This window comes from Plasmodium malariae, assembly GCF_900090045.1.
Source record: "Plasmodium malariae genome assembly, chromosome: 13".
In the NCBI taxonomy this organism is placed as follows: Eukaryota; Apicomplexa; class Aconoidasida; order Haemosporida; family Plasmodiidae; genus Plasmodium; species Plasmodium malariae.
In genome coordinates this window covers 2,669,872-2,690,844 of record NC_041787.1, presented here as the reverse complement: position 1 = coordinate 2,690,844, position 20,973 = coordinate 2,669,872, and the positions used below count along the sequence as shown (strand labels likewise).

The window sequence follows — 20,973 nt, the reverse complement described above, 5'->3', positions numbered from 1 at the left end:
ATATTCCTAAATAGATATTGCATTATAATAGGAAATGTATATTGGAATGAACTAGAATTATTTTATTTATTTGTATAATATAATAATACAAATATATGAGATTCATATAAATAAACAAATAGAAAAAAGTAGTTTCCTCTAAATTTATTTTTATTTACAATTAAACAACCTTTTTTTTTCATATAATTATATTGTATATTAGAATAGTTTATTTCATATTTTACAAATTATGCTACCTTATTTTAATACTATTAAAAAGTAAAGAGGAATTTTTCCTGTGCATTTTGTTTTTAAAATTTTCTGTATGAAAAAAAGTTACAAGCCACATATAAACATATTAAATATATTTTTTCATTTATATAAATATTAATATTACACCAGTTTAATTTTTGCTATTTAATTCATGTAAATCTATATACAATGATGACTAATAATACGGAAGGAAACGCAAAATTTATTTTTATATTATAATTATTATATTTGTCATTGTAGCCAAGCGTTCATTTTTCTAGTAATTATACATAAATTTGTTTAATGAAAATATAAATTTGTCTATTTATATATTATTATTATACTTTTTTTATTTTTAGGAGAATACTGTAACATTATATCTTAAATATAGAGATGATTTTAATAAGAAAGCTATATAAGATACATGGAATAGTAGTAGACCTGGTAGAAATCCTGGAATCAAATGTGAATCAATTAATAATGATAATTTTAGCACTACCTGTCAAGAGATTGGTAGATATTTAATTGAGATAAATAATCCTTATAAATATCATAGTGTCAAACTATGTAAATACCTATATTACAAAATAAAGTCAGATGAAAATTATAATAAAAATCCTGATTGGATTGAGGGATATAAAAACTTTTCTTCTAGAACAAATGATATATGCAAGGAAGAAATAAAAAATATTCCACGTAATATTTTAGATAATCTTAAAGAATTATACGGATATTTTGATGGTTTTAATAAATAAATTTGTAAAGAAGATGAATCCATGAGAAGTACATGTGAAAATGTTAATAAAATTTATAAGTTTCATATTCAAAATTATGAGAAATGTGAAAAAAATCAAGGAGCTTTTTGTGAGGAGTTAAACAATTTTAAAGAAGCATATAATAATAAAAGGAGCAAAGCAACTTATTGTGCTGGTTTATCACAAATTTTACCACCTACAGAAGTAGATAATGTATTTACTCCCAGTATAACAACAGCTGTCGTATTACTTACTTCTTTAACTTTATTTATTTTATATAAGGTAAACCAAAATTATATATAAATATGTAAATATGGAACCATAATATGTTTAATTCAAATTCACCAAAAATTATCTGTACAAAAACAATTATATTTTTAACTACATATATATCTCTTCTTTTTTATATAGTTTACGCCAGTAAAAACCTTGTTACATAGTCGTTTGCAAAGGAAAAAAATAAATGAAATTAACAAAATTGAAAAAGAAAAAACAGAATGCTTAGAAAATATACTAGAAGAAGTAAATGGAAATTGTGAAGGAAGTTTTCATAATATTGGTTATAAATCTCAAAGAGAAACATGAAGTAAAAGTCATATTTTATATTTTTTTCAGTGAAAAATCTAATACCCACTGACATATACACATAAGAGAGAATTTATTAATAAATAAAATAAAGTAAAAATAAATAAATGAATACGCATATATATAAATTATTAACATAATCATATAGAAATTATTCAGAGAAAGGGATAAAATAAATACAATACTATTTCAAAAATTAGTAGCACGAAAATCCCTTTATACATGAAATTTTCTTGAGAAGGAAAAACACATAATTTTAGAACATAAATATATAATTCAAAACGATAAATGATACCTTGAGTTTATTAGACAATAACACGTAAAAATTTTTATTACATAAGTCCTAAAACAGGTTCCTAATATAAAGAATCGTCAAAAACACCATCGTTAATATTATTATATAAAATAAAAAAAAATTGGAAAAAAAAGTATTCAAAAAAAAAAACATTTTTTTTTTCCCTTTATACAAGCTTTATTTAAAATTATATTATTATATGATCCCACGAAATTATATAGAATTGAAATTTAACCCAATATACACCAATTATAACATAGTTATCTTCTTGTAGAAGTTATTATATATATCATTACCGTAATGATACTTATGCATGATGACGAGAAAAATGGGTTGTACCGTTGATATAATTTTAATTGAAAAAATATTAAACTTCAGCTAATAATTGATAAGTATGTTTTTCTAAAGATCTATTCTTAATTTTTTTTATCCTTAAATACCCTTTTATATATGTAACATCCAAGGGAATTAAATTAATGTATATACGATAGATAAATAAATAATATATAAAAAATTACATTATAATTATAACGTTTTCACCAAATTAAATAGTAATATCAAGTAAGAGTATTTATTCTACTATATTTCACTTTTATTCATTTTATAGAAAAAAATAAATAAAACATGTATTTCCATAAATGTAAAATCAGGTGACAGGATAATATGTAAAAATTCAGAAAAATAGAAAAATTATTTTTCTTTACATGAAGTTCTAGATACAAATCCATTTTATACTTTCCATGTAATTTATCTTATACATATTATTTTACATGTGATATTTTAGTAATTCTGGCTTTTTTGTTCGTCAGGTAAAAATTTCAAGTACTGCTATAATTTATTAATTAGAAATTTCAAATTAAGAATACATTTTATTTACTTTACATAAGTATTCATGGTTTTAGACATTATAACATATATACGTTGTATTTATTTATTTATATTGCAATTTTTTGTATGTTACATATTATCAAATTTAAAATAATTAAAAAACATATATGTATTGCGGAAATAATTATAAATTATTGTAACATTGCCATTTTCATATAAAAAGAATAAATCCATGAATTTTAACAACAAAGTGTTACCAGATTTTATTTTTCATTACAATTTTAATAATCATAAATTTATATAAAAGTAGGTTTCTCATATATAATACATACTACTAGTAAGAGTAAAGACACTACATAATTTTTTATATTTTTTTAATTTTTATTTTTAATTTTACAATATTATATATATATATATGGGATTATGTGTATTTTAGTTTACAAAATTTCCTATAGAAATAAATAAAAGTTATAATGTTTAAAATACATAAAGAAAAAAGTTACAATAAATATTCTATTATGATATATATTTTGCTCCACTAAAAACGCGTATATTCAAAAACCTTATATATCCACAGTATTTTTAGTTAAAAATGTGATGTGTAATATATAACTGTTTTTGTTACAAAAACGAATATTTATTTTTATTATTTTACAATATAAATATATATATATACATATATATATATATTTATTTAATAATAGTACAATTATTTCTTATATACACATATATATTATATAAATGAAATTTAATATTATAATAACATACTGTGATCTTTTTATATTAATTAAAATGAGAAAAAAGAATTAGAGCATATATATATATTTAAGTTTATATTATATGTAAGGTAATTATTATAAAATTCTAATAATAATACATTTGAAATAATTAGGTATTTAATGTATAAGCGTCTATTTGGTTACAAGAATTTATAATACTCGGAATTACTAGTTAACTATAAATGTTTCTTTTTTTTAACCATTAATTTTTTATTACAATATTATATCTCTATATTTTATGAATTTAATAATTTAAACATATATTAAAAACGTTTTTACAGTAAATACGCACTATAATATATTTATCATAATATTTCATCTATAATAAAAATAAATTAATTTTGCTTTTTACAAAAACTAAAAAAATTATCCACTTTTGATTTTACAAAATACAGAATAAGTCATGTATAATTAATTTGAAATGTATAATACATTTTATCAGTTTGGTGACTAAATTACCAATTTGAACTAAAAGAAAAGTAAATGTAAATAAAGCACGTTCACGTTATAAGATTAAAAACAAGTAATTATATATGAATTTAACGAAATAATATTAAATGAACTTTTTAATAGTATCTTTATTAAACGTACTTATATTTCCTATACCAATATTCTTATATGAACATATATATATTATGATAAAATATTAAATTCTGAGAATTCCTAAAAATACCAATTTAAAAAATAAAATAATTAAATTAATAAAAATTTAAAAAAATATATACTTTTATTTTATCATAAAACAGTTATGTATATTCAGGTTATAATATACAAATTAGTTAACTGTAAATACTCTTTTTATGAATGTAATATTTTTATGAATACTACGTAAGTTTTTTTTTTAGAATTTAAAAATTATTCCTGGGAAAGGATATGACTAAAAATAACAAATTTTACAATTATTTTCTTTCATCTTTTCATATTTTTCAATTTTTTTAAAGGTATAACCAATACCTACTATAAACAAAAATACTATAAAAATTAAAACTACCGAACCAGCTACTAAAGCACCTTGAGATATTGGAAATTTTATACAATCCGCACTTTTTTTCACGCAATCGTGTCCTGACGTACCAAATATAAAACATTTATCCATTATAACTAATGCCTTAGATGACGAAGTAAACACTAATCCCATAAATAAAGCTAAAAATATTGGAATAGCACGCGAAACTATCTTTCTACGTCTTTTTATATTATGAGTCATTTTATTAATTTTCATATCACTTTTATCAAAGGTTTCTAATAGATTGAATATTTTTTTTTCAAAATATTTATCCATACTATTATGGGAAGACTTTATTTTTTTAGGTACTTTGTTCCATTCCCTTCCATTTAATGCTGTTGTTCTAAATTTTTCGATTTTGGATACATTTTTTTCATTATTTTTAGAATTATCTTCATTTAGCAATTTATTATATTTAACGTTACATCCTATAACATCATTTAATTTTATATACCTTGAATCCCCTGATAGTTGTCTATTAGTTGTTAAGCATAAATCTCCATCTAATTTATACTTCTTACATAATGTTTTACTAAAGTTATTCTAAAAAAAAAACCAACGTAAACATTTATTATTTTTAAATATATATATTTCTATACTAAGAAAATAATTCTGAAAGCAAGAAATAAATAAAAAGCCAAAAGCCAAAAAAATTAAAAAAAAATATTAAATATTATTATCATACTATACTATTATAATGGCATATCAAAATTAAAATAACGAATGCAAGGATTTTAATACTGATGAAAGACCTGTACATTTCTTCCATTGTTTACATAAATATTAATAAGTATAGATTAATAAAAATATTAACAATATTCAAAATTTTTAAAATAATAAAAATTGTTATTCATACAATTATTTATGATATGTTTATCTTATATATCTCAAAATGTATTTATATAAATATAAATATTATTAAATATTTCAATAAAAAGAAAACATTAAAATTGATTTAGTATAATTTGTATAGGGGGCTATTAATAAGAAAGGTATATATTAGAAAACAATTTGGATAAAAATAATTACAAAATTTTAATGCGTTCTTTATAAATAAGTGAAATTTTTTTTCTTTATTGATTTTTTTAAAAATGAAAAAAAAAAATAAGTTTAGTTAAAATAATATCCAAAATTATTAAATCAATGACAATAATATTTAGTTTATTTAATAGAAAGCATACATTGTAGAAAATGGGCACATATATATATTAAAAAGCTAGCTATTGTTACAGCTTCTATGCAATTGATATTTCTAATATTATACATGTTTTATTTATCGTTTTGTGATATATATATAGTATTATTTATTATTAAAGTAAAAATAGTAGTAAAGGAATATGTTTTTAGTAATATATTTTTTATTATATTATATGTATGTTAGTACAATTTTTAAAAAATATGTTCTTTTATAATTATATATTTATAATGCAAAATTACAAACTAGTAATAAATATACAATTTATATATATATTTTGAAACACTATAATAATAAGGGACATATATGCTTATAATGATTTTATAATATTATACATAGATGTAAATCCTATAAATAATTTACGCTATGTAATGAAAAATTTCTAATTTTATATATTCCATATGTTTTTTTCTTTTTTAAATATAAATAAGTTCATATTCACAGAAATGTTAATTCTTCTAAAAAATAGAAAAACAAAAATCTTGATAAAATTTTTTCACTATAATACCACTGTATATAATTAAATAATTTAAAAAATAATTATAGCCATATAATATCATAAGCATATTTAACCACATAAAATATAATTTTAATTTATATAAATGTATAATATAAAACATTTTGAAATATAGTTAATATATTATCATTATGGATGAAAAAGTTTGAAAAAACACGTCATATATTATTTTATATAATAGATACTAAAAAATATATTTTTAAAAGGAAATGAAAACAGTAATACTTTTATATAGCATATAAATTTCTTTTAACCAGAAGATTATTTTATATATTTATATTTTTACGCTTTGTTCATTATAACACAACTATTAATTATAAATTAATTATACATAGAATATAATTACTTAAAAAAAAAGGAAGAAATATTAATTTGTTACAGTTAATATAATTTTTTGGAATTACTTAATGAAATTGAAAATATTGAAATAAATATATATTTATTCCATTATTTTATATGTATATATGTTAAGATTCATTATAACACCGGTTTTATATTTTTTGCCGATTTTTTTCATTTCATAAACAATTATATTGATGAATTAATTTTGTTTACATAAAAACGAGGTAACACATAAAAATTAGTAAAATTAAAAGTATAAAGCTTATATTATTAAATAAATTATAACATATAAATTTTATATAATATAATGAAAAGAATACATTAACTTTTATGCGCTTTCAAAAACATTTGAGAATACTTATTTATTTTAAATTTTTTTTCGCTTTTCCTTTTATTCAAAATAAAAATTTATTGATTTATTTATTTAATTTCATCAATATTAAGCATACAAAATTTTCCCGTCTCTCAGTATATTTAATAATGTATGATTCATAATATATTTAAAACAGAAATAAATCAACAATTACATACGTGAAGTAATAATATTATAAACATAAGTATATCATCATTTATTGATCAAGCATTTTATTAGTTAAACCTAATAAGAGCCGACATAAATATATAAAACATTAGAATTAAGCTAAATTTAAAAAAAGTTTGAGTAATATTTTGATTTCCAAAAAAAAAACTATTAAACATACACATTAAATTTTGAACCTCAAAATATAAGCAAAGAAAAAAAAATAATATACAAAACACATTAAAATTTTTATTAGATCATAAATCTTTTTATTCGTAATACTAGAAATTTTAAACTCAATTTATGTAATTTCAACTATATCTTTAAACGAAAATGTAATATGTAAGCTTTCTTATGATCTTTAAAATACATTTTCAAATATACATACTCTGTAATTAATAAATCAAATATTAATTTTAATTAGGGTTTTCAGTTTAAATTTAAATAATCCAAATATAAAAAAAATAAGAAAATATAATATGTGAGATTTTGTTATATATAATGTATCAAAAACGATGTAAATTATTTTTATATAATTTAACCATTAATATGCAACATATTAATATACTAATTAAAATATTATGAAGCCTACATAATTAATAAAAGCATAATAATCCATTCATAAATTAACTTATATATACTACATAAATTTCCTTTATGTTACCTTTATATAATTCAAAAAAGGGTTAATATAAAGAATAAACTCCTAATAATTCATATAAACTACTAATAGTTATTAGCATATTCATTATTATTGTACTAATCCGGTAAACGGACGCATAGAGAAAATATATAATGTATCAGAAACGAATAAATAACAATCTATACATATTGATTATATTAAAAAGTATAATTATACTTAAAAGCGATTTACATTTTATTTTATTTCTGAATGAATTTAATTATAAATATATTAAACAATTTGTTAATAATTGTATCTTTAGTGCGAACAAGATGTGTAGTTCTCGAATAATACATACTAATATCAGACTAAAAATGATTCATATATGTAATAAATAATACTGTCAAAAACAAAAAAGAATATTCACAATCTTTTTTTTATTATGTGTAACTGTGAATTACCTGTAAAACAGGTTTGTATCTAACCATTTCTTATGGTTATATATAAAATCATAAATTGAACATAATTCCTTAGTTTAGTCGTAAAGCTTTATTAATTCTATAACTGATAATTTTCTATTTATAGATAATTCTTAAATACAATATTATATTTTTATATAGTTATTATTATGCGTTTAAATTATTTAGAATTTTAAAAATACTCAAATCGTGTTTGTAGTAGGTAGGTATCACAATACATTTATTATAACATTAAAATAAATATTAAATTTATCTATTTAAAAAAAAAGAAATATGCATATTTATTTATATTACATAATAAAAAAAATACTAACAATTAAAATAAACAGTCTCCTTTATTAATTGCATCATGAAATAATTATGTTGATATAAAATAAAGCAAAAGAATGAAAACAAAATAAATGCCACTATTTCGTGTCAACAATGATAATATCTCTACTAAATTAACTAATAATATGAAATGTACCTTATTATAAATATATCATTGTACAATCATTTATTCCCTATACAAATATACTTAAATACACACAAATGTTATGCCAAAATATTAAATTAACAACAACCATATATTTAATATACTAATTTAAAAAATAAATCAATGAAACATACTAAAGAACAGCAATACGTATTTTTATATTTTATATCAAAATAGTTATGTAAAAATTGGAGATATTCTAAAAATTAACTGCATGTTATATTTTTAACGATATTATATATCTTATTCTTTTAAATTAAAAGTTTTTCTTACTAAGGAACTTAACTCTTTATAGCAAGTTTTAGGGTTTTTTGTCTTTATCATTCATATTTTACCTTTTTCATCAAATAATAAATAATTGCCATTATAATTAAGAAAATCATAAAACAGAAAAACACCAAATTTGTCTATACAAGAGATTCTAATTTGTTTATAGTATTTGACTAGTTAGTATCATATATTGTTACAATGAAAAATATCTAAGGTGATAACCCTGTTAATAAAAGTAAAGACGCTGGAATAGACATTAAAGCTATCTTTCTGTATATTATTCCTTTTGCAATATTTCTATTAATTTAAGGGTTTTTTGTAATTTTATCTTTGGAATCTAATTAATTGAATATTTTTTTTTTCAAAAAAAGTATCTACAGTATTAAGTAAAGAATGTTTTTTTTTCGTAGATGTTTTATCCGTTTCTTCTTATTTAATGAATTTTTATTAATTCCTCGTTTTTGAGACGATTTCTTTGTTATTATTAGATACATTTTTCTTTCCTTCTAATAATTTTTTACTGTGCCTATTAACTGATGTAACTTCATAAGATTTTACACCCACCAATTCCTCTATTAGTATACAATTATGTTCTAAATATAAATGACACTTTATCGTATTTTACTTCTTATCCAATGACACATAACTGTTATTCTAAAAAAAAAAAAACGTATACAATTAATATTTTGTATATTATATATTTCCGTACTAAGAAAATATTATACTTAAAAATTAAATATGATATATTATTATAATACCTCATTATTGTTATAATGGAATATCCAAATTAAAAGAGTAAATGCAAGAATTTTAATAAAATTGAGAGACTTAAGGATTTTTTTCATTTTTTACTTTTTAAATGTCATCATATATATGCAACAGTATAAATGATAACGAAATTTTAAATACTACAATTGATAGAAGAAACTATTTATATTATTATTTTTTACTTACTTTGCATTAACTGTAATAAATTGAATGTTGCAGTTATAACATATATTAAATTTTACAAATGTAATATATCATTAAAAAGGTTTTAATATAATTTATACATAGAGTTACTATAAAAATAAATTATTATTAAAATTATTTTAATAAATTTAAATAATGAATATTTAAAATATTTAAGCTAATTTTTTAATAGTTTTAATATGGAAAATTTTTCTTTATTTATCTGTACCAAAAAAAAAAAAAAATATATAATACTACGCGAAAATTGAACGATAGATAAAATAAAGGAAAATCAAAAATTATTAAATAAGTCATAAAAATTTCTCATTTATTTAAGAGAATATATAACATGGAGAATATGTCTATTAATATATATTCAATAGATAATTATGACATTTTATGTTACCAAGAACATATATTAATATTATCCATATTTTATGCTCTGTTTCTTGTTATAGTTGATTAATATTAATTAATTGACAATGAAAATAATAGAAAAGGAATGAGAAGTTATGAAAAATATTTTTTATTACATAAAGTGCCTATTAATATCTATACGAAAAAATATGTTCATTTAAGATCTAATGTAAATTAATAAAATAAAATACATATTTACAAAAAATAATAAATGAATTTACGCATACATTTAAAAGTAATACATTAATGATCGTTATATTCTTGTATAACAATTCTACGATATTATATTTTTTATCTAAATCCGAATACAAAAGATATTTTTTTAAAGAAATGATTAAAAATTCTTAATTTTCATACATAAATTATACCTTTCAAAAATGTATATAAATATATACAGATAGATATATTAATATAATAATAAATAAAAAGGTAATAATCCATTTAGTATAAAAATATTATTCGCAATTCAATAATTTTTAAAAAAAATATATATCCATATTTTCTTAAAATAGATGGTAGCAAAAAAACGTAAATATATTATATATAAAAAGATCTTGAAAAATTCTAGGGAATATAATGAATTTACTAATTTTTTTTATGAATTAATTTAAAAAAAATTCTCCTATTTTCATTTTAATATATGCTTTTCATGAATTATTTTTTCAGAAAATATAAGCAGATATTATTTTCAAATAATATAAATATTTCTTATAATAAGAAAATTATTATATATCTTATTAATTTTACCTTTTTTTTATTTACAATAAAAATAATAATTATAATAATATATTATTATTTTAAAAAATATATTATTATTGACAAAAAAAAAAAAAAATTTAATAAATTTCAAAAAAAGAAAACAATTATTACGGTTAAGATATTTTTTTTTTAATCATTAAAGTTGAAAAAGGTGATATAATTACATATTATTCAATTACATTATACAAATTGTAAAATTCATAATGATTCACATTCACTATCTTTTGTACGCTTTTATGTATTCAACGATATATATTTTAAATAATTAAACAAAGGTTTTTACATAAAAATTGGGATACCTCTTAAATATTGGTAAAAACTAAGCTTGTAACATGTATGTTAAGAAATAAAATAGAAAAATTAAAGAATTCTATATAATGCATTAAAATTAAAATGTTAATTTGTTCATGTTCTCATGTATTCTACGCTATATGCATTCTTCTTAATTATTTTTTCCATTTCTCTTTTATTTTGTAATATTATTTAATTATTTATTTGATTAATTCAATCAATAACATAAACATAATTTTTTTTGTCATCAAATTATTTTTTTCATAAATATTTATAAATCCTTATAAAACAAGTTTAAATCATAATTATGTATGTATAATTATAGGTTAATAGATATAATATTCCTATTATTTATTGGTGCAGTATAATGATGCTCAAAAATAATAATCCCTTAAAAACACATTCTACTAAAAATTAAATTACAAAAGTAATTAGTGAATATTTCATAGATATAACATAAATAATAAACTCTTAATTCCAATTCTAAAATTCAAATACTCATAGATGAATTACATTTAAGAAAGTGCTACTTTTTTTTTCTAATATTTTATTAAAAATATTTCATTATTAGTTTGAAAGTATTATTAATAATACTGACGATACTTTCTCTATAACACTTTAAATGATATAAATTAATTTCTTAATATAATTGTAGACATATTAAAATTAAAAAAAATGTAAATAAATACCTACTTATTATTGCATTAACGTAAAAAAAAATATATTTTTTAATTATACCATATGACAATTTATATTATTACAGGATCATAATGCAATAATATAAATACTCTATTAACAAAAGATGAAGAAAATAATTTTTTATATTGCCTATTTATATGTTATTAAATTTAATTAATTTATTTAATTTTTGAATAACTTACAAAAAGCAAATAGCTGTTAAATCGTAACATATTTTTTAATTTTAGTATAATATACGATTAATTCATTTTCACAAATTTAAATTAACACTACAATTAGGAGCAATAATAGTATAATAATTGTTTTTATCTCATCATTAAATTGTAATTATATTAAATCTTAAGGTTATAAAGTAATATTAAATAATATATAATTAAAAAGTATATTATTTTATTATATACGTATAATGTCACACTTATGCGATTTAAAAAGTACCAGAAGTCTGTTTAAAAGATTTTCACAATTTTTACTTTTTGTGACATATTTCATATAAAGCGTAATCTATGGAATAAATATGAAGACATTTTTAGTGAAAAATAAAATATATCCTTACCTCTGTAAAAAAAGTTATTTATATACATTCATCCATAGAAAAAACAGACCTATTTATTGTCAATTTAACAATGATATTATATTTCTTTAATAACCTAAAGTAATAATCATTTTAGAATAGACCTAGATAAAAAATGTAAAGCAAAAAATTTTTAGTCAAATAGAAATTAACATTAATAAAATTATATGAATTATTCAATTATACATTAATTTTAATTCAAATATATATATTTTTCATGAGATATATTTTAATTCAAAAACATATGTATAGTGTCAAAATATTTAATAAAGTTGAAGTCTTCCATTAAAATACAAGTGGAGAAGTAAGAAAATATCAAAAATTCTATTTACAAAAAAAAGCTGAGACCATATATTATTACTCATTTCTATAAAAAATACAAGCATATTTAGACATATTTATATAATGTATTAAGTAATTATTTTTCTTCAGTTTATTACTAATTATATTTTGCTACCTACTAAATACCATTTTTCAAAAAGATACATATTACTTTTTATTCATGTGATTTTTTTCTAAACTTGATATTTTCATATTTTATAACTTTTCTATAGTAATAAACCATCCCTAATATAAATATGACAGCTAATATAAATATAGGTAAACAATATAAAAAAATATTCGAGATCAAAAATATTGTAGTATGATCTACCACAGAAATGGAAGAGAACAACGAACTAATACTTCCTTCTAAATCTTTTCCACTCGAGCTTTTTAAATAGAGATCTACTATTAACAACCCTGATAACTCCAACAAACCTTTTTGTAAAAAATGCTTTAATGAAAAATCTAATATGGGTATTATCAATAACAATATAAATAGTGAAATTGAAACAATTTTTATTCCTCGTTTCCTACGTATTAATTTTTCATATTCCTTATAATTAATTATCTTGTAGTTTTTAAGGCTATCTTTATAATCAAGTTCTCTGAATATTTGTTTTTCAAAATAGGAATACTTTTTCGTTTTAGTATACTATATTGATTTTTCTGAGTTTTTTTACTGTACCCCTCAAAATATAATGAACCTTTATGTGAATGTCTGTGTTTTTCAGTGTTTTCTTTTACTTTATTACATATATTTTTTTTTCTGTTAAATTCATTATTTGACATCCCTTTTTTTATCTCTGAAATATTTATATCCTCATCTTGTTTATATTTCGATAACAATCAATAACTTCTTGCATTTATTGTTCTACCAGGTTTGTACTTTTTATTCAAATATTTATTAAAAGTTTTCTAAAAAAAGTAAATATTCTTTATTTAAACAGACTAATAATCTCATTATAAAAAAACGAATTAATTGAAATTAACAATAATAAAATTAATAATACAAATATCTTTGAATAATATTAGTATACTATGTTGTCTCGGAAATTACATATCCATGTTAGAAGCATAAACATTGAAATTGCAATAAATAAGAACTACTTAATTTTTTGTTTCATCCTATATGTTTTAAATATTTGAATGTATTCAGAATGTATTATAATTATAATTACGTATTATGCATACAATGCTGTCATAATAATTTTATATTTATGAATAAGTAATATTTTTTAATACTATTACGTGCTCTTTTAACAATGCATGTATATTCAAAATAAAAACATACATATTTTAAAATGTATATTTGAAAACGCTGACCAAGTTACAATCGTGGCTATGAAAAAGATTTCCTTAATCAGGTGATAATAGATCACATATAATAAATAGTTCTGTACAAAATTCTAACGAACAAATTTTCAATAATAATAATTTTGGCAAATATAAAAGAAGTTCTTGAATAAGATAATTAATGTGAAATGTTAAAAATACTAAAAAAAAAAAAAGATTAGAATAATATTTTCTAAAAATAAAATTGCATATATAATGATACATAAGAGAACATAATTTCAAAAGAACAGTAAAAACAACGAAGAACTAATTTAATAGGGTGAAAAAAAAACATGAAATTAAAGTAAAAATATTTTGTACAAAATTTAAAATTATGAAGTATATACGCATAAAATATAAAAAAGCACAAATTTTAATTGTATTCCTTTCATTCATATAAATGTTCATCATGAATACTGTTAGAATAAATAGTATTTTGTATGATAATTTTATATATACAAATGGATATGCAATAAAAAGATAACTTAATTATTAAAAAATTGTAACATGAACTGTAGCTGCAATAGAAAAACAGGATTACCATTAAATTAGCTAAAAAATATTAATAATAAGATTATCTTATCATTTAATGTACGAAAAAATATACATAGCAATATGTATCCTCTTATAATTAAATAATGAGAATGAAATATATTATGGGACCCAATATTTGAAAAATCGGTGCTATAACCTCGTAATTGGATATTAAACAAATTATATATTTAACAACAAAATGTTATCCATTAGGATTAAACGATACTAATTAAACCTTAATAATAATATTATATATATAATATTATGATAACTTAGATAAATGCAGTTTATTCCTTTATTAGTTAAAGCACATAAAAAAAATTCCTTCTATAATATGTTGTGAGTCTATATTTATACACATATATAAAAGAATATTCATAGTATTACAATATATATGTTATAATATAAATTCTTCCATTATATTCATTTTTTTTGTTATTTTATAAAAACAATTTAAGTATAAGAATTCATCAGTTATTATAAACTACAGTATAAAATAATATAAACTATAATTTTAAATTGGTAAGTGTTTTTTAAAATAATATATACCACATTTATTATATTGTGCATTTATACATATTAAATACAACAGTATTATTATATGTTATTTAAAGAAACTAATATATGCTAAATATCATTACTTATATTTATATTTTTAGCTACATGTTTTTCTACATTATATATATATATAGATAAAACAGATGCTTCAATCTGTTTGACCTAAAAGATTTACATATTCAGTTACTTATTTTACACTTAAATATAATTTTTTAAATACTTAAATAAAATAATCATAGTTATATGAAGAAATATTAAATAAATTTTGTAAATATTAATTTTTTATTATTTTAAATTAAAGATCATGAATAAACTTTAGTAGCATACAATAAATTTAATCATACATACAAACAAAATAGAAAAAAATACATCAAGAAAAAAAAAAATTATTTTAATATATTTATAAAATATTAAACAAAAAAAAAGGAAAATATAGTTTATAAATATCTTAAAATATATTTTATGTAGTTCATTTATAATATTTCAGATGTTTCATAAAATCATATATTTTTTATGTTGCCACATGTTTATACACTATTATAAGTTTATAATATATATTATATTTACCATATATATAAATAATATATTCAATTACAGAAATGTAAATATATAATATTTTATAAAATGATAATCTATTTTCACATGAAATCTCCGTATATATATATTAAGTAAAATGTTAAAAAGAACAAAAAAATGGCACATATTGTAAGGGATTAAAATAAAAAAAGTAAAACAAGGGGTAAAATATTTTTATAGAATTAAATTTAATAATAAATAATAAATGAAAATAGAACATTTATACATAAATTCGCTAATTAATCATAACCATAATAATATAATTGTTTATTTAAAATAATTAGTTACAAAATTTTATTATTAATTTTATTTTTTTAATTTTCTGACCATTATTCATCCCTTAAGTACTTTTTCAAATGAAGCATTAAAATGAAAAAAAAATGTATGTACATTACAATAGAATATTTTATGATGCTTTTAATAAACTAAAATTGTTCTCTAATTTTATTTATCAAATATTTTTTTAAAAAGTACTATAAATTTATGTATTCGTTTTTTTTAAATTATATATTAAATAAATATTTATTAATAGTAATATAAATATGTTTTCATATATGTATAAAATTCAGAATAAATAATAAAAATAGATAATATTTTAGGCTGTATATTCTAATGCACCTGTAAATAATTAGAGAAAAATAATTATGAATTTTCAGTTTTTTTGATATCATATAATGTAATATATAATTTTATTAACATGAAATTATTATTATTTCTTATTGAAAAGTTATAATGTATTTTACATTTTCTAATAATATATTTTAATAAATTCTGATATATTATATAATGCTAATTTTTAATAGGTTGTATAGATATCCGAATTTATTGTAATTTTTTAATATACCTAATTATACATTAAATAATTAACAATTTGTCTAAATTAAATCATTCAAATATAAGATTGCTAATAGCATTGTACATAGGAGCATATATATGAAAAAAAATATATTATATTAAAAATATTTAATGACGTAATGTAAGCCATAATTACTAGATTTTTGGGTGATTGTTATATATAATATTAAAAGTAATTTGTATATATTAATCGTATGTAAATTTTACAACTATAACAATTTAGTATAGTTTATATATTATTAATTCTCATTTCTAGTTTCATTGTAGTAAATACAAAAGAACTGTTAACATACTAGTTATTTAACGGGGAGATTTATAAAAGAAGTAAGTAACAATAGTATCTCAATAAAAAAAATATAAAAAATTGCAATACATATATAATGATAATTTTACTCAAAAAATTTTATATCACATATTAATATAACTTATATATAATTTGTTATTGTCATCTATTTGATCTTTTCGTTATAAATGTAGTAAGGATTTTATATAAAATATATACGTAACTGCGATTTATTATCAAAATATTATTAGTATTTATATCCAATAGACATATATTAAAACTATAAAAAGATAGGAACCATATAAAATAAATATTAATATGTTCACTCATTTTGTAGGTTGTTCACCATTATTTTTTAGTTGATTATTTTATAACTTCTGATAATAAATATATAGTTATTTTATAATTATGTTATTCATAAAATATTCGTATATGTATTTTTCGCTCACATTATTTTTTACAACAGGGTACTAATATAGAGTCGTTATGGAAAAATGTTTATCCTCGGTAATATTCGTTGTTGTTTAATACTATTAAATTTAATAGTAAATTACTTATGATAAAAAAAAGTTATACAACTGAGGTAAAAATTTACGCTCATTAAAATATTCATAATAATTCTTTTGAATTCAGGAAAGAGGTGTTCTTGGTTTAGGAGCATTGTCATACTATAGCAGATCAGAGTTTAGAAAAATTTCAAAACATATAATAAATAAAATTCCTTCCTTAATTAACGAGAGTAATATAGATAATTTTAGGATGAAATGCCTCGAATTGGTTAATTTTCTAATACAGCATAAAAAAGCACCACTTTACGAAAATCAAAATAAGTGGGAAGGAACAATAAAATATTGGGCAACATCATACTTTAAGCTGATAGCAAAAAAGCATGGTGGATGTTTTCCAATTTTAGATAATAATGAAAAAAACATTTTAGAATTAAACTATGAAGCACTAGATTTCTGCGAAAAAAAAAATAATAAAATAAGTGAAATACAATGTCTTACAGGAAGACGTAAAATTTTAGGTGAATGTGATAAAACATGTTCAAATAAAATTAATGAATATAATGTATGGATTAATAATGAAAAGGTTAATTTTAATAATAAGAAAGAACTCTTAAAACATAATTGCAAAAATCCACCATCCCAATTTCCAACAGAAAAGTGCAATATACTAAAAAGTAATATATTTAGTACACTTAATGAATGTAGGGATAAGAATTCAGCTACAATTTCACCTAGTACATCTAAAGAAGAAAAAACACCTTTACAAGTTGTAGGTCAAAACATAGTTAATAGTCCACCTAATGATAAAGTTCCAACCAAAGAGGTCATGCAAGATTCACTAGAAGGACCAACTCAAACAAAAGAAGAAACTACAGAAGATCAGGAAAAGCCACCGGTGTCACAACCCGTAACTCAAGTATCAACTTCAGATGCAACTTCAAGTTCACAAAGTACAAGTGCACAAATACAAAATATACAATCTGAACCAGACACAACTTCAAAAGCATCATCACAACCCGAAAATGAAGCTTCATTGTCACCAGGTTCTAATATTTTACAGAATTCAGTTTCCCAAATAACAATGGCACCTAGTTCTACTGAAACTATATCGTCACATTCTGGAACATCACTTCCCTCCTCGACTTCTGCTAACTCTAATGGTCCCCTTAAAATTCTAGGTACCATTAATGCTACTTATTTTTCCATTTTTCATATAACTACAATGTGTAACATATGTGTATATATATAATACAATTACAGATTCAGAAAAACATACAGCTATCACAAACAAATATACTATTCTAATAAGCTTTTTATGTGTTATTGTATTTTTCCTTTTTATTAAAGTAAAATAAAAAATATTTATTAAAAATAATATAAACATTTTATTACTTTAGTAATTTATTAAATAAAAAAATGTTTTTTTATAGTATGCTTTAATAGAAATGTTTAAAAAAAAAAAAAAGACAAGAAGGAGGCACATGAAATTTCTGAGACTACTAGTACCTTCATTTTCTAGCAATAAAAGTGAACTTTTTACAGATTATCGTTTAGAACACCCAATATATGATGATGAAGAATTCATAAAAAAAATTAAAATAAATGAACTTACAAAAAATGTATACTTATCAAAACGAAAAAAAGACAGATCCAGAACCATAATAGAAGTACATATGGAAGTACTTGAAGAATGCAGAAATGAAGATTGGGAAAACAACAAAGAAGCATTTTTAAAAATTTGTCTAGATGAGTTCACAAAAAAGGATTATAGAACATATCCTAATTTAACATATAATGATCTAATAACAGAAAATATTAAATGTAGCGATGACATTACAAAACAAAATATTCTATGGAATAAATGGATAGAAAGACATAGAAATATTTCTGAAAAATTGAAAAAAGTGCATTGGATTAATAATTTGAAAAATGAATGGAAAAAAGAACTAGCTTATATTCAAGAAAGGGAAGAATTAAAAATAAAATCTCCTAATGAAAATCACAAAGTTCCATTTATAGAAATAGAAAAAGATCTATGGAAACACTGGATATCGAAAAAGGGTATTATTATAGAACAATATTTGGAACAGGAATGGATTAAGCAATTGGATATGGATTTGAACATTATGTCAGATGAATGCGTAAAGGAAGATACAAAAAATTATATAGCACTAATAAATACAGAAGAATTGCAGCACAAAGAAAATTATGAAGAATTATGTAAATATATAAAAAAAAAATTATTAACAAAGCTCTGTATTCTAGTACTTATGACCATATTAGAAGAATATAAAAAAGAGGTGAATTTTGATAATAGGGAATCATTTTTGGATATATCCATAAATGAATGGAAGACACAAAAATATTCACGTAACAAACAAGAAATTACAGAAAATACAACTGAATATATTAACAGTGATATAGAAAATAAAAGAAATAAGGAATTCCATACTCATATAAGGAAGGACAGTTTCAGAAATGAGATAGAAGATTGGATAGGAGAAGATGACTTATATGCACGTTCTATAGTTAATAATGGGACAGTCGAAAAATCCATTGATATAGCAGAAAAACACATTTCATAAATTGATAGTAATACAACCAAAATATAGTTTGATTATATTCATGATAAGGTGCAGCTAAAAAAAATGTTTATTTGAATTTTTTAATGCATGTAAGAAATAAAGAAGAGGAATATAAAGTAGCAAGTAATAAAGAATAAAAAGGCAAGAATGAAATACGAAGTTTGAAACATCGATACTTAAAATATATTACTATTACATATGCAATTTTTTCTTTCTAAAAAAATATCCATTAAAATATTATATTAATACACTATTCAATAAAATTGATAAGATGATATTATATATATCAAAAAAAAAAAAAAAAAAATTAATATTAACCTTTTCCAAAATATTAAACATAGAAAAAATTAACATTTTGAATAATAGAAAAGAGCAAAATAAATAAATTTTAATACTACGGTTGATTTAATATAATATTATCACATAAATTTATATAATTATATTTTATTCCATTAAAAATTACTGTACAATATTTTTCACTTTTGAAAAGATAATTATTATGTAATCTACAAGTATTCGCACTATTTGGAAATTAATGCTTTAACTGATATAGTAAATTTGTTCATTAAAAAAAAAAAGATGTTAAAATATATGAAAAGGTAATTATATTCCACATATAATTTATCTTATAAAAAAGTAAACTATATATTCTATAAAAAACTGTTAATCTCTATGCTCTAATAAATGTTCACATATTAATAGTTCTTATTTATTATAAATTTATAATACTTTAACTGTTATATATATAATAACTTTTTTCTTGAGTTATTTATATATACGCAAAATGAAAAAATCATATATAAAAATTCATTCTCTTAATAAAGAATTTA

At 19.4% G+C, this 20,973-nt stretch overlaps 1 protein-coding gene and 4 pseudogenes across 1 annotated transcript, besides 4 other annotated features; 2 read left to right on the top strand and 3 right to left on the bottom strand.

Moving 5' to 3' along the window:
• Positions 1 to 420: 420 nt before the first annotated feature.
• Positions 421 to 1,571, top strand: PmUG01_13062200 (annotated as a pseudogene).
• Positions 421 to 1,571: a sequence feature (PIR protein, pseudogene).
• A 2,779-nt stretch (positions 1,572 to 4,350) lies between these two features.
• PmUG01_13062100 lies at positions 4,351 to 5,248 on the bottom strand (annotated as a pseudogene).
• Positions 4,351 to 5,248: a sequence feature (Plasmodium exported protein, unknown function, pseudogene).
• A 3,624-nt stretch (positions 5,249 to 8,872) lies between these two features.
• On the bottom strand, positions 8,873 to 9,744 carry PmUG01_13062000 (annotated as a pseudogene).
• Positions 8,873 to 9,744: a sequence feature (Plasmodium exported protein, unknown function, pseudogene).
• A 3,339-nt stretch (positions 9,745 to 13,083) lies between these two features.
• PmUG01_13061900 lies at positions 13,084 to 13,993 on the bottom strand (annotated as a pseudogene).
• Positions 13,084 to 13,993: a sequence feature (fam-l protein, pseudogene).
• A 3,542-nt stretch (positions 13,994 to 17,535) lies between these two features.
• PmUG01_13061800 (STP1 protein) lies at positions 17,536 to 20,143 on the top strand (the record flags this gene model as incomplete). The annotated part of the gene is made up of 4 exons (XM_029007609.1): positions 17,536 to 17,556; positions 17,683 to 18,736; positions 18,819 to 18,904; positions 18,989 to 20,143. 4 exons carry the CDS (start codon positions 17,536 to 17,538, stop codon positions 20,141 to 20,143), a joined length of 2,316 nt encoding a protein of 771 aa, XP_028863981.1.
• Positions 20,144 to 20,973: the final 830 nt, after the last annotated feature.